At 32.5% G+C, this 14,001-nt stretch overlaps 1 protein-coding gene across 1 annotated transcript; it reads left to right on the top strand.

Moving 5' to 3' along the window:
- Nucleotides 1-1,547: 1,547 nt before the first annotated feature.
- On the top strand, nt 1,548-13,880 carry LOC127125935 (myosin-6). The gene is made up of 39 exons (XM_051054796.1): nt 1,548-1,834; nt 2,954-3,085; nt 3,308-3,451; nt 3,560-3,705; nt 3,786-3,945; nt 4,101-4,159; nt 4,257-4,416; nt 4,628-4,777; nt 4,876-5,012; nt 5,094-5,240; nt 5,364-5,465; nt 5,664-5,721; nt 5,857-5,958; nt 6,586-6,623; nt 6,711-6,837; nt 6,949-7,119; nt 7,210-7,341; nt 7,453-7,562; nt 7,641-7,701; nt 7,793-7,970; nt 8,070-8,275; nt 8,435-8,554; nt 8,926-9,024; nt 9,262-9,474; nt 9,610-9,749; nt 9,882-9,996; nt 10,085-10,129; nt 10,215-10,301; nt 10,396-10,566; nt 10,925-11,080; nt 11,179-11,367; nt 11,571-11,696; nt 11,812-11,882; nt 11,995-12,094; nt 12,245-12,301; nt 12,966-13,022; nt 13,164-13,244; nt 13,318-13,388; nt 13,524-13,880. The coding sequence occupies exons 1-39, from the start codon at nt 1,832-1,834 to the stop codon at nt 13,636-13,638; spliced, it is 4,536 nt and encodes a 1,511-aa protein (XP_050910753.1). The 5' UTR covers nt 1,548-1,831; the 3' UTR covers nt 13,639-13,880.
- The last annotated feature ends 121 nt before the right edge of the window (nt 13,881-14,001 follow it).

The raw sequence follows: 14,001 nt of genomic DNA, 5'->3' as shown, positions 1-14,001 counted from the left end.
ATACTCTCATAAATATTTATAAAGATAGGAAAATATCCGTAATATAAATTTGAATTCAGTTTTACAGAAAATATATTATAGTTTAACAACAAATCAAAAACATTTAAATTGTGAACACTACAATAAATAAAAATAATACCACTTCCGTCTTTAAATATAAAACTCCACGTTAATTAAAAAAATTGGTTAAAGTATTAAGTTTATTGAGTATTTATATAATTTTAAATTCTTACGAGAGAGAAGTAATTAATATTTAAAGTAGAATATTTATTATAGATTATAAAAAAGATATATTTAGAAAAAAATTATTAATTCATTTTAAAAACTAAAAAGAATTTTCTAAATAAATAAATAAAAAATTTAAGAGAGTCTTATAATTGAAGATAGAGAGGTACTAATACTTTCATTGCAGTTTTTTATATGTAAATATTTATTTAAGAGAGAAAACCTTATTAAAAATATAAAATCAAATTCGTTGTATTTTCTCATTAAACAACTTAAGTAATTATACTAAAAATATTTTAGTAAATAATAATTTTATTGATAAATTTGATTATTTTTAAACGTTAGAAAAATTTAAACAAGACCTTTTTTATGAGAGACAGATGAAGTATTAATTATAGAAGATTTTGAGTTAAGTGGGTACGAATAAAAAAGTAGACTTTAGAGTCACGTTATGCAGTTTAGCGCTTCAAATATTTTGATTTTTTAAAATTAATATTAACTTTTGTACAATATTGTGTTTGATTGCGACATTTGTCATGAAAGGGGCATTTATGGCAATCTACCGGCATAAATAAAGGAACCGTTTCATTGCAAATCGTATCAAACATTGATTCTCTTTTACATACATTTATTTTGTAATAACATTTTTCATTTAATTCTTTTTGAATAAATTATAGTATTAATCCCCTAATTTTGTCTAATTCACAAAATTATTATTTTTAATTTAAAATTAAAATATTTTATTTTAAATTCAAATAATTTTAATTTCTATAAATTTTTTTATAAAAAATTGATAACTTTTTGTTTTTTAATTATATTTTAATCTACAAAGTTTAATAATAAATTTATAAATTTTTTTGTCATAAATAAATTGTTTTAAAAAAAATGAAAAACACATAATCAAAACTCTTTAAATTTAAAATATACGAAAAAAAATATGAATTTAAAATAAATGATCAAATTCTTTAATTAAAATAAAATAGGGGATTAAAATCATAATTAATTTTTTTTAATCAAATAATCTAGTGAATAAAATTTATTTTATTAAAGATGAATAAGAGTCACATATAAAAATGAATAAATGAAATGATAACACGATTTTGTTGCATTTAATATCTTGATATCTGAATTTATTTTATTCTCTTTTTTAATTTATTTAATTTAAATATTAATAAAATATATATATATATATATATATATATATAAAGTATAACGTGAGTTTCATCTAGAATAAAAAAGTTGACTTTAGAGTCAAAGGATAAAATTGGTATAATGAAAAAAGAAAAAGAAATAAAAAAAATATTATTATTAGATTGCACCAATAGAACGCTATAAACTCTAACAAACGAAAATTACGCCATTGCAGCACCAAACTTTGCTGTTACACTTGCAGCTATGCTTCAAAAGTTTGATTTTTGTTAAGGGGCTTCTCGTTGTTTTATCCACATTATCGTTATTTACTTCATAACAATTTATTCTGTGTGCACCTTTTTCTGCATTTGAAAGTTGTTGTAAACCGCGTTAAATTTGAGCTTCAAGTGGTGCAGTTGTCATTGGAGGTGGATCCAATTGCAAGCTCAGTTTTTCATCAGATCTTTCTTACAATATGGTATTTACTTCTTGTGGTGTTGGTTTAGTCAATTTCAAGTCTTGTATACCTTTTACTGGAATTGAATTTTTTTAGGATAATGGGGCTGTGATTTTTTCTTGTCTTGATTGTAAGGAGGTTGTGTTGTTCATTATATTGATGCACATGGAGTTCTTGTTGCTGTTTCCCTGTGTTACTGATCTTATCTTTTATATAATACAATAGAAAACAGATTAGAGTCTATTTTTTTTTAATCTTGGAACTCATCAATGTTACAATTAGTGGTGGTTGTTTTTCTTTTTTATGAATCTTGCTCTTTCTTATTGCTAGCTGACAATGTAGGAATCCAATTTTTTATTTTTTTGATTTGTAGTGGAACCGATCATAACTACTACTCATACACACCATGGAATGAAATGAAATGGAGTATTGTTTGGATTTGTAAATAATGGATGGAGCGGAATGGAACATGATGGAATCCGTTCCATCCTATTCCATTCGATTTTACAGTTTTCATTTCCCCCAATTTGGGGTGTATGCAATGGAATGAACTAGTTTGTTCTATTTTGTACTGCTAAATTATTAAAAATACACAAACAATGGAATGGAACCTCTGTTGCATTCCACTCTATTCCATTTCATCATGTTCCATTCTGCTCTGCTTCGTTCTAGTCCATCAATCCAAACATAACCCGAGAGCTAGGGTTTGTAACCTAGTGTTGACGTCCAACCTAGTAATATCGGCTTTTGTGATTTGAGTTAGGATGTGCGGACAAGAATCCAATTCTATAGTCTTAGTGATTTTTATTTTAACTATAGTTTAGATTGATATGCAGTTATTTCACTTTGAATTTTGTGAATTGTTTTATCTGTGTTATGAATCTTCTGTTTTCAATTGGTTATTCAAATCTATTAGTCTGTTTTTGAAATCTGACCATGTTGGATTGACATTGCTGATTATAACTTCATAAATATACCGCCATTGTGTTGTTGATTGATTTAATTTTTTTCAATGGCTTAAGTGTAGACAGCTTTTTTTTATATGTTCTTTAATTTGGTCCAAAGTTGACCCTTTCATTTTCCAGTGTTTTTATGAGCTCCCCCCTAGTTGCTTGATTATGCATAAATTTTGGATTGTAGGCTGCTGCTTCTGCCAATCTTATAGTTGGGACCCATGTTTGGTTGGAGGATTCTGATGTTGCTTGGATAGATGGCGAAGTCTTGGAGATTAATGGAGAACAAATCAAAGTCCTTTGCACTTCTGGGAAGACGGTGAGTGCATTTTGTAATATTTGCTCAAAGTTAATCTTGACCTTCACGGATGCATTTTTTGTTTTGTTTTTTGAATTACTGGTTTTACATGAATGCTTTGATTTGTTTGAATCTTTGAAGGATAGCATAATGTAGATATGCACTTTCTTTTTTGAACTCAGAATTTTGAACTTCTTGATGCTTAATTTTGTCCCCATCATATGTCTGATTTGCAATATGCAGGTTGTTGTTAAAGCTTCCAGTATTTATCATAAAGATACCGAAGTTCCACCATGTGGAGTGGATGATATGACAAAGCTCGCGTACCTGCATGAACCTGGAGTCCTAAATAATCTGAGATCAAGATACGAAATCAATGAAATTTATGTACGCATTTTGGTTCCCAACGCTCCTTAGATGGTGCCTTTGTGTGATTTTTCATATTTTCATTCATGCTGTGTTAACTTTTGTTCAATATCAATGGTCTGCTTCCAGACTTACACTGGGAATATATTGATTGCTGTGAACCCTTTCATAAAGCTTCCTCATTTATATGATAGCCATATGATGGCACAATACAGAGGAGCAGCATTTGGTGAGTTAAGTCCACATCCCTTTGCGGTTGCCGATGCAGCTTATAGGTAATTTTCATATATGTCCTGTAATTAGAGCAGACTGTTAGTTTATAAAGTCTGACTATATAAGTTTTATGTGTATTTAGGCTCATGATAAATGATGGAATCAACCAGTCAATATTGGTGAGTGGTGAAAGTGGTGCTGGTAAAACAGAAAGTACTAAGTTACTCATGCGATATCTTGCTTACATGGGAGGGAGAGTGTCTGTTGCTGAAGGTAGAACTGTCGAGCAAAAAGTCCTCGAGGTGAGAGAATTATATCTTTACAAATTTAGTTTGGCAAGCTGATTTCATTTACATAAACAGTTTATTTTGTTAAATTTCAATCAGTATTTAAATTGCTTACAATCTTCACAAACTAAAGTAGACCTTTTTTTCATCCTTTCTTCCTTGATTTACAGTCAAATCCCGTCCTAGAAGCTTTTGGCAATGCAAAGACTGTGAGGAACAATAATTCAAGGTGAAAAATGATAAGTGTTCTTGTTGTAGCTATAGTGCAAATGTTTATGCCTTACCATCTTATGTGCTTTATTTTTTCTCACTTGTGACTTCTGCAGTCGGTTTGGTAAGTTTGTGGAGATTCAATTTAATAAAAAAGGAAGAATATCAGGCGCTGCTATCAGAACTTATCTTCTGGAAAAATCACGTGTTTGCCAAGTGTCAGATCCTGAGAGGAATTATCATTGTTTTTACATGCTCTGTGCTGCACCTCAAGAGGTAGCAAGATTCTTTTGTTTTTTATATTGATTTGTTTTTAGGCTGGGAATTTGGTTCATAAAATTAAAATGCAGTTACTTACCAGTAGAAAAATCTGTCTGCAAATGGACCTGTAGAATGTTTGGAAGTTCTTTATTGGAAAATTCATGATTGGCATTTTGGGATTTTGCGCTTTAATTTTTCCGGACCTTTTTTTTGTGTTTTTTTACAGGATGTTAAGAAGTACAAATTAGGGCATCCAAGAACGTTTCATTATCTGAATCAATCAGATTGCTATGAATTGAAAGGGGTTGATGAATCTAAAGAATATAGTGCTATAAGAAACGCAATGGATGTTGTTGGAATAGGTTCTGAGGAACAGGTATTTTATTTGGAGTTTCTTTAGTTTCATGATAATTTTTTTCAAGTATGGTCTATAACTCAATTCTTTGTTTTTCCATTTCTTCCATGTCTCTCCAGGATGCAATATTTCAAGTTGTTGCTGCAATTTTGCATCTTGGGAACATTGAATTTGTGAAAGGGGAGGAGATAGATTCATCTATGCCCAAAGATGATAAATCCCGGTTCCACCTACAGACTGCAGCTGAGCTTTTTATGTGAGCAAACATTGAATATTTGCACCATTTTAAAATTTACATTTTATATCGTTTCCACCTTGACTAAAAAAATTTGTTCAGGTGTGATGCAAAGGCACTTGAAGATTCTCTTTGCAAACGTGTGCTTGTTACTCGTGATGAAACAGTTACAAGATGGCTGGATCCAGAAGCTGCTGCACAAAGTCGAGATGCATTGGCTAAGATTGTATACACAAGATTGTTTGACTGGTAAGTCTGCGCAAATTAGTCAGATATACTTTTTTGAACCTTAGTTAGAGGTACTTACAAATTTGGTCAATTCGCTCCCAAGTATTGGTATCATATTTTAAATTTTCTGTCATTCTTTTGCAGGTTGGTTGGTACAATAAATAACTCCATCGGCCAAGATCCCGAGTCAAAATCTATAATTGGTGTGCTGGATATTTATGGTTTTGAGAGTTTCAAGACTAACAGGTGTGTAACTACTAACTAGTACCCCCTTTATTGTGTAATTAGCACGGAATAGTTTCTTCAAATCAACAGTTACTCCAATAAACTTGCATATTGTTATAAACCCCTTTGCCAGTTTGGTTTCCTGTTAAACACTCTATGAAATGACATTCTTTTCCCTGATTTTGTATATTAACCCTGTTTGTCACGTGTACTCTGCAGTTTTGAGCAATTTTGTATTAATTTGACCAATGAAAAGCTTCAGCAGCATTTTAATCAGGTTTTTTTAAAAATATTTTTTTATGGAAGATCTATATTTTTCTCTTATAATTGCTTGAATATTTGAATCAGACAATAATGCCACCTTTTTGTTACTCCATATGCTATTTTTGCCCTCAAATATTTTGTTCTACAGCATGTTTTCAAAATGGAGCAAGAAGAATACAAAAAAGAAGAAATTGACTGGAGTTACATTGAATTTGTGGATAATCAAGATATTCTGGATCTGATTGAAAAGGTTTTAGTTTCTAACTCTGCAATGCTTAAGCTAATTGGTCTTTATCTCCCGTTGGATGATTTTTATTTAAGATATTCATTCTTTCTAACGAGAAATCCTTTCATGGAAAGTCAACTTCAGGGCTTATTTGTTTGAGAAAACATTTTTACTTTCACTACCACTTTGTTTTCTGTTTTAAAAAATTTATATAGGGAACTGAAGAAAAATTCTCAAACTAAAAAGGGCACACTAAATTTTGAATTTTTTCTTAGTACATATTCTATCATTTTAACATTCAAATGAAGGAAGATTTTCGGAAAATCACAGTTGATGTGGGAAAGCTATTTGAATATTTACTCTCAAATCAAATGAAGGGCATAAAAACAATTTTTTTTTTACAGGTTATAAGAATGACCACTTGTAGTATGTGAACTTTTATCCACTTAAAGACTATGTCGGATTACCTTGATATAACAATTTACTAGTTGAGTGTACACACGTTAACCCTTCTCTCCCTCCCCTAAAAAAAGAGAAACTCTCATATCATAACATAGTTGAGTTAGGCACGTCTATTATTACTCATTAATGAATATATTATTTATCATTTGGAATATTTTTAACTTTTGAATTGGCTTGCTTCATTTTCAGAAACCTGGTGGCATTATTTCGCTTTTGGATGAAGCTTGGTACACATTTATACTGATAGCCCATATTTATTTGTTTTAATAATTTCTACGGATGCTAAGTAAATTAGTTATATGTGTGTTATCCAGTATGTTTCCTAGATCAACACATGAAACATTTTCCCAAAAGCTGTATCAGACCTTCAAAGGCCATAAAAGGTTTAACAAGCCCAAATTATCACCTAGTGACTTCACAATATGCCATTATGCTGGTGATGTAAGTTTGTGAATTTGTAATTTTAGTTCAGAAATATAATAAACAGGATACATAATATGACATAGTGCATGTCAAAATTGCTTGATGTGATTTGTGTATTCTTTTTTGTAGGTCACTTATCAAACTGAGTTTTTCCTTGACAAGAACAAAGATTATGTTGTTGCGGAACACCAGGCACTTCTTAATGCTTCCAAATGCTCCTTTGTATCAGGCTTGTTTCCCCCTTCACCTGTGGAAACTTCTAAACAATCAAAGTTCTCTTCAATAGGTTCCGGATTTAAGGTGTTTTTATTTATATAAAAATACAACTAATATATCTTTCTTGCTTAATCTTTGGGATTGTTAAAACTCTTCATATGTGATGCACTGCAGCTACAATTGCAATCTTTACTTGAAACTCTAAGTTCCAGTGAGCCACACTACATTCGATGTGTGAAACCTAATAATCTTCTCAAGGCGGCAATTTTTGAGAATAAAAATGTTTTGCAGCAACTGCGCTGTGGGGTAAGACTGCTACAATTTGTATCCTTTTTTTTTTACCATATACTTCATGTCGTAGTTGAAGGTCAATTAAAGATTATGTAAGTTTACGCTTATTAGTTTATCTGGTTGTAGGGAGTTATGGAAGCAATTAGGATCAGCTGTGCTGGATATCCCACTAGAAAAACATTCGATGAATTTGTCAATCGATTTGGCCTTCTTGCTTCTGAAGCATTGAACGGAAGGTATGTTCACCCTCCTTATCAGGAATGTTGGTTGTTAGTCTGAAAATGTTTACTTACTACATATTTTAATTATGCTAGTTCTGACGAGGCCACTGCTTGCAAGAGGATTCTCAAGAATGTTGGACTTGAGGGTTATCAGGTGACTATTACCATTGCATTCAGTGATTTCAGATTGACCACACAAGGTTATATTATCCTTTTCTAACTAAGTTTACTGGTTATTGGCATAGATTGGTAAAACAAAGGTGTTTCTTCGAGCTGGTCAAATGGCAGAACTAGATACCCGTAGAAGTGAGATCTTAGGAAAGTCAGCGAGTATTATTCAGGGGAAAGTCCGCTCCTATTTGGCACATCAAAGTTTCATTTCGCTTCGTTTGTCAGCCGTGCAGATTCAAGCTGCATGCAGAGGTCTCTTTTCATTGCTTCTTGAGATATTAGCTCACAGTATGGGATTTGGGAATAATTTAGAATTTTGAAGTTTGATGGCTTGCTTTATACTGATTGCAGGACAACTTGCGAGGCAAGTTTTCGAGGGAATGAGGCGGGAGGCTTCTAGTCTGCTCATTCAAAGGTGTTTCCGCATGCATATTGATAGGAAGGCGTATAAAGAATTGTATGCCTCTGCTGTCTCTATCCAGACTGGTATGCGGGCAATGGCGGCTCGATGTGACCTACACTTTAGAAGAAGAACTGAAGCAACAATTGTCATTCAGGTAGGCAATATTTGGAGGAGCTATCATTAAAAGATGTTTTGAACATTTTTTACTATTGTTGTTGTTCATCCATTGTATCCAAAATTGTTATTGCTGAAATTAGTTTATTTGTTTTGGTTTTAAAAGCTTTTACAACTCTGATGAATTTGTGTTCTGCAGAGCCACTACAGGAAATACTTGGCACAACTTTATTTCACGAAATTAAAGAAGGCAGCAATTGCAACACAATGTGCATGGAGAGGAAAAGTTGCCCGGCGAGAATTGAGGAAACTCAAGATGGTAATTACCTTTTTTTAAGATTAAGCCTTTGAGTCGGTCAATGATATTGGCTTTAAGTAAAATTGTGAGTTATAATTATCATATTACTGATATGACTCGGAGATAATAGTTATACAAAATGAGTTTATAATTCAATGAACATACAAAGGTTGATATATTCTATCAATCTTTGTATTGAGATTTTTATATGCATCAACAGTTAGAGTCGACTTTAAATACATTTTGAATGAGAAAAAGGCATTTTTTTTTCTGGTAAGGAGGGGGAATCATTTAAAATTATTAGATTTTATCACTAATTGACTTTGAGTTGCCGATTAGCCTCTTTTGCTTTTCTCATTTAATGATTGAGATTTTTGCTATTTTGGTTGTAGGCTGCGAGAGAAACAGGGGCTCTCCAAGATGCCAAAAATAAGCTTGAAAAACAAGTTGAAGACCTTACATTGAAGTTGCAGCTGGAAAAACATTTAAGGGTAAATAAATGACTTAAGATTTTGCTAGTACTAACTGTTAACATAAATTGTTTAACTGTGGTATACTTCCTATAGTAGAATTATCCACTCCAAATTCAGTAAAATATTGTAGTGGAATAGCATTGATTTGTGTAACTGATAAAGTTTTTTGCTTGCTTTTTCTGTCAAACATGTAAGAAAGTGGTAGCATAAAATTTAGTATCTCACGTTGCAATAAACTTCCAATGTTAAATATAGGTGGCCATTGAAGAAGCCAAAACAAAAGAAAATGTAAGATTACAGTCGGAGTTGCTAGAGATGCAATTTAAGTTCAAAGAAACGAAATCACTTCTTGAAAAGGAGCGGGAGGCTACAAAAATATTAGAGGAGAGAGTTCCTGTCATACAAGAGGTTCCAGTTGTTGACCATGCTTTGTTGGAGAAGCTAAGTAGTGAAAACGAGAAACTCAAGGTGAGGTGGTTATGGGCTTAGATATCTGTGTTTTAATTGAAGTATTAGTAGTTTGATGATATGCTTCAGATATTTTAGCATAAGATAGGTTGTCGCATTGTATTACTAATATAATCCCTATGGAATTTTTTACAGAACTTGGTGAGTTCACTGGAAAAGAAAATTGATGAAACAGAGAAAAGGTATGAAGAGGAAACTAAAGTTAGTGAAGAAAGGTTGAAGCAAGCTTTGGATGCAGAATCAAAAGTAATCCAGATGAAGACTGCCATGGAAAGGTATCGTTCATGATTAAGTTTTGCTAATATCAGATAAATATTTAATTGAACATTATGCCTCTAGTTCTAACTGTAACCATCCAGTTACGTTTTTCTCGATGACAATTTTCATTTCTTAATTAATATTGATAGGCTTGAAGAGAAATTTGCAGACATGGAACTTGCAAAACATATTCTTCTAAAACAACCTCTGTTAAACGCGTCTGTGAAAACGACAGTGGAGAACCTCTCTACTCCTGTATCTGAGGTAATTTATAGCAGCTAAATTACGTAGGTCCTCATTCTCTGTTATTACGCATGTGATGTTTGAAATATTGACATTGTGTCATATGCAGAAGTTGGAAAATGGTCACCATGCAGCAGAAGAACAGAATGACATTGTAAGTACATTGTTTGCTACTATTTCTATGTCCCTTTTAACAAGTGGCTGTGTCTAGTGGAATATAAAATGATTTGTCTTTCCAGGATGCATTTGTTACACCTGTGAAAGTGAAACAATCTGGCACCGAATCTGACTCAAAATTGAAGCGATCATGCAGTGAACGACGTCATGTATGTGCTTGAGCTTAAGAATTTAACTATGTTAGTATTCATAGATTTTCATCAAAGGTATGATTCTCAATCTTAAAATGCTGTTTCACTGCAGGGGAGTTTCGACTCACTTGTCAACTGTGTTAGTAAAAATATTGGGTTCAACCATGGAAAGCCTATTGCTGCATTTACCATTTACAAATGTCTTCTCCACTGGAAATCATTTGAAGATGAAAGATCTAGTGTATTTGATCGCCTTGTCCAGATGATTGGTTCCGCAATTGAGGTGACTTTCCTACTATATTCTGAGTTATACTTTGTGGGAGATGATAACACCGGGAAAAAACATAGGAAATAACTATACTTAGAACAAGAGCATTTAATTATGAAAGACACCATGCAAATATCCTATTAATTGTGACATTTTAAACTGTATTTCATGTTTTTTTTGACGAAATTGTATTTCATGTTTAAGTAGGTCATAATGTTAGACAATGAATTATTTTGCGGCAACTGAAATGTTTGATGATGATCTATATTTATGGTGTTTTTCTTTTCTGGTCTAATAAAGAAGAAGTACTCAAGCACTTCTTTAAAAAAAGTTATTGGGATTCTTCAAACATACTCCCTTTTTTACCTTGCAGGATCAAGATGACAATGATCTTATGGCCTATTGGATGTCAAATTTATCAGCATTATTGTTTTTACTTGAACAAAGCCTGAATACTGGGAATTCAACAAATTCAACCCCGGTTGGAAAACCGCCCAATCCAACATCCCTCTTTGGAAGAATGACTAAGGTAATGAATACTTCTTACTGTATTGTATATTTTCTAATTTCCAATAAACACTTCTAAATTAAAATATTGCCCTTATTCATTTCAATGGTAAACTGCAGAGTTTTCTTTCATCACCTTCTTCTGCCAGCTTTGTTTCCCCTTCATCAGTGGTTGTACGCAAGGTAGAGGCTAAGTACCCAGCTTTACTTTTCAAGCAGCAGCTCACAGCCTATTTGGAGAAAATATACGGCATCATTCGAGATAACTTGATGCAGGAGTTAACGTCGGTTCTTGCACTATGTATCCAGGTGTGTTGAAATCTAGTTGGGAATTCATGTTGGCTTTAAACGAACCATTGCCTCATCCGATATAGTTCTCATAGTATGTTTTCATGCACAATTTCCCCTTCTGGAGATATTTTCTAAAAACCTCAAAAGGATTGAGTCTAGATTTTGTTTTTAGTCAGATTTTTTATTCTCTTCTTTATGCAAACCTCGTTGATGATATACAGGCACCAAGAACATCAAAGGGAGTGTTACGCTCTGGCCGGTCCTTTGGTAAAGATTCACCAATGGCTCATTGGCAGAGTATCATCGCATCCCTCAACGCCCTCCTATGCACATTGAAAGAGAACTTTGTAAGGAGCTTTGTGATTATTAACATCTGAATATTATGCAATTACCTCCTTGTTAGCCTTGTCCATTCAATTTCTGAAATTACTGAAAGAAGATAAATAATCTTTTGGGTTTCAGGTGCCTCCAGTTCTTATCCGAAAGATCTTCAGTCAAACATTCTCTTATATCAATGTGCAACTCTTCAATAGGTAAGTGGTTTTGATACACTTCCTTTAACATAAAATAAATTTTGTTGTATTATAATGTTTTTATCTTATAAATATGGATGTTAACAAGTTACCCCCCTAAAATGGTTACTAGTCTTCTAGTTCGTCCCGGTTGTTGCACATTCAGCAATGGGGAATATGTGAAAGCTGGACTAGCTGAATTAGAGCTGTGGTGCTGCCAAGCAAAGGAGGAGGTAATTTGTTTTCACTTTTACTGTAATGTTTTTTTAATCTTTAGTTCGCACACATGTTACTTGGTATGTTGAATTGGTGATGGCATGTCATTTTAGCACTGGTGTACACAATTTTATTAAAGCTCCAAAATAATTTCCTTAAATTTGCAGTATGCAGGAACGTCTTGGGATGAACTCAAACACATAAGACAGGCTGTTGGGTTCTTGGTAAGTGTGCCTCGCTTGATAATATATTATCTTTTCATCCTAAGTCTTTTTAATTTTATTTACCTGATTCATATATACCCCGAGAGGCCAAGACTATGATGATTAGGTTTGTTTACAAAATGAATCCAGTAAAGCTAAATGACTTGTCATTTGCTTCTACTTTTAGATCAAGCTTGACTGGATTTAAATGCCTATACTCATTTGAAGTAACCACCGTTGATCTCCTCAGACAAAATGCCTCTTGTATTAGCTTTGGATAAAAAATCATGCTCAATAAAATTACAATGAGACTATGATTCAGATTTTAAACCTAAGTTTACTCAATTAGCAACATGGATATCATTAGTTCTAGAGTGAAAAGTGACACTCAATAAAGTTACTGATATAAAATATCTCTTGCATTAGTTCTTGTAAACACTTGAAAAATGCCATCAAGCCTATATATATATATATATATATATATATATATATATATATATATATATATATATATATATATATATATATATATATATATTATTCATATTGGGAATCAATGGAAACTGTTTTACCATATCTGTGCAACCTGTTTCCGTTTCTTTCTTGATGCATATTTCTTTTAAATGAAATGATCGAAATCTGACTTTTTGTTTTAATTACTTCTACATCTCATTTTATATTACAGGTTATTCATCAAAAGTATAGGATTTCCTACGAAGAAATCGTTAATGATTTATGCCCCGTAAGTCTATACGTCTCAAACTCCACATGTGCCGTGCATGAGACCCACATCCCTCATTTATACTCTCGCCATTATACTCTTGCCATCACAGTTTTTTTAGTTTATATGTTTTTTCTCATATTTTTCCCGGTTTTTCTACAGATTTTGAATGTCCAGCAGCTGTGTAAAATATGTACACTTTATTGGGATGATAACTACAATACACAAAGCGTATCACCACATGTATGTTTGATTCTATATTGCAAAAAGTATCCTTGAAATGACAAATGTTTGACGCATTTAGATCTTCCTTCAGGTCCTTGCTAGCATGAGAATGGACTCCAGTAATCCTCATAGCGATTCTTTCTTGTTGGATGACAGTTTCAGGTGAGGGTACTAGACGGTGGTTTACTAACACATGCTCCAAGCCTGCTCTATTTAAATAAACAACTTAATTAAACACTTATACCATAACCCTTAATCAAATAAATGCTTATACATAATATGTTATTTTTTTTACAGCATTCCCTTCTCAGTGGATGATCTCTCCGCATCACTACAAGAGAAGGACTTCTCAGACATGAAACCGGCAGATGAACTTCTTGAGAATCCAGCATTCCAATTTTTAAATGAGTAACCTCACCATACTTTTTTTGATTGTGCCATTTGGTGCTTGTAAATATGCCCTTTATATTTACTCTTTTACATTTTTTCCTTTAAAAGTAAATTATAGTTCATTTTCTGGCCATATCCCTGCATCATGAATCTTGATGCTCCCCCCAGCTGTATAGTTATTTCCCCCCATTCTTTTGTTAGCATTCATTTGTTAGCATTCAACTATAATATATATAGTAATGAAAAGCAGGAATTTGAACAACAGTGTTTATTTTCTCATCATTGTCTCTCTTTTGAAGTCATCTGATTTTTTTTTTTCATTAGCATGTTTATTTGATTATTGGTCCCTTAGAAGGTATATGTGGATGCTTTCTAAATGACCTTT

The sequence above is a fragment of the Lathyrus oleraceus genome, chromosome 3 (assembly GCF_024323335.1).
Source record: "Lathyrus oleraceus cultivar Zhongwan6 chromosome 3, CAAS_Psat_ZW6_1.0, whole genome shotgun sequence".
Lineage (NCBI taxonomy): Eukaryota > Viridiplantae > Streptophyta > Magnoliopsida > Fabales > Fabaceae > Lathyrus > Lathyrus oleraceus.
Note: the sequence above shows the minus strand (reverse complement) of the source record. Positions and strands in the feature narration are given on the sequence as shown.

Excerpts from the sequence above, each read along its gene's own strand:
- LOC127125935 (XM_051054796.1), top strand. Across the intron at positions 7,702-7,792 it reads TTGGACTTGAGGGTTATCAG|ATTGGTAAAACAAAGGTGTT; the intron begins GTGACTATTACC and ends TTATTGGCATAG. Across the intron at positions 11,697-11,811 it reads GCACATTGAAAGAGAACTTT|GTGCCTCCAGTTCTTATCCG; the intron begins GTAAGGAGCTTT and ends TTTGGGTTTCAG.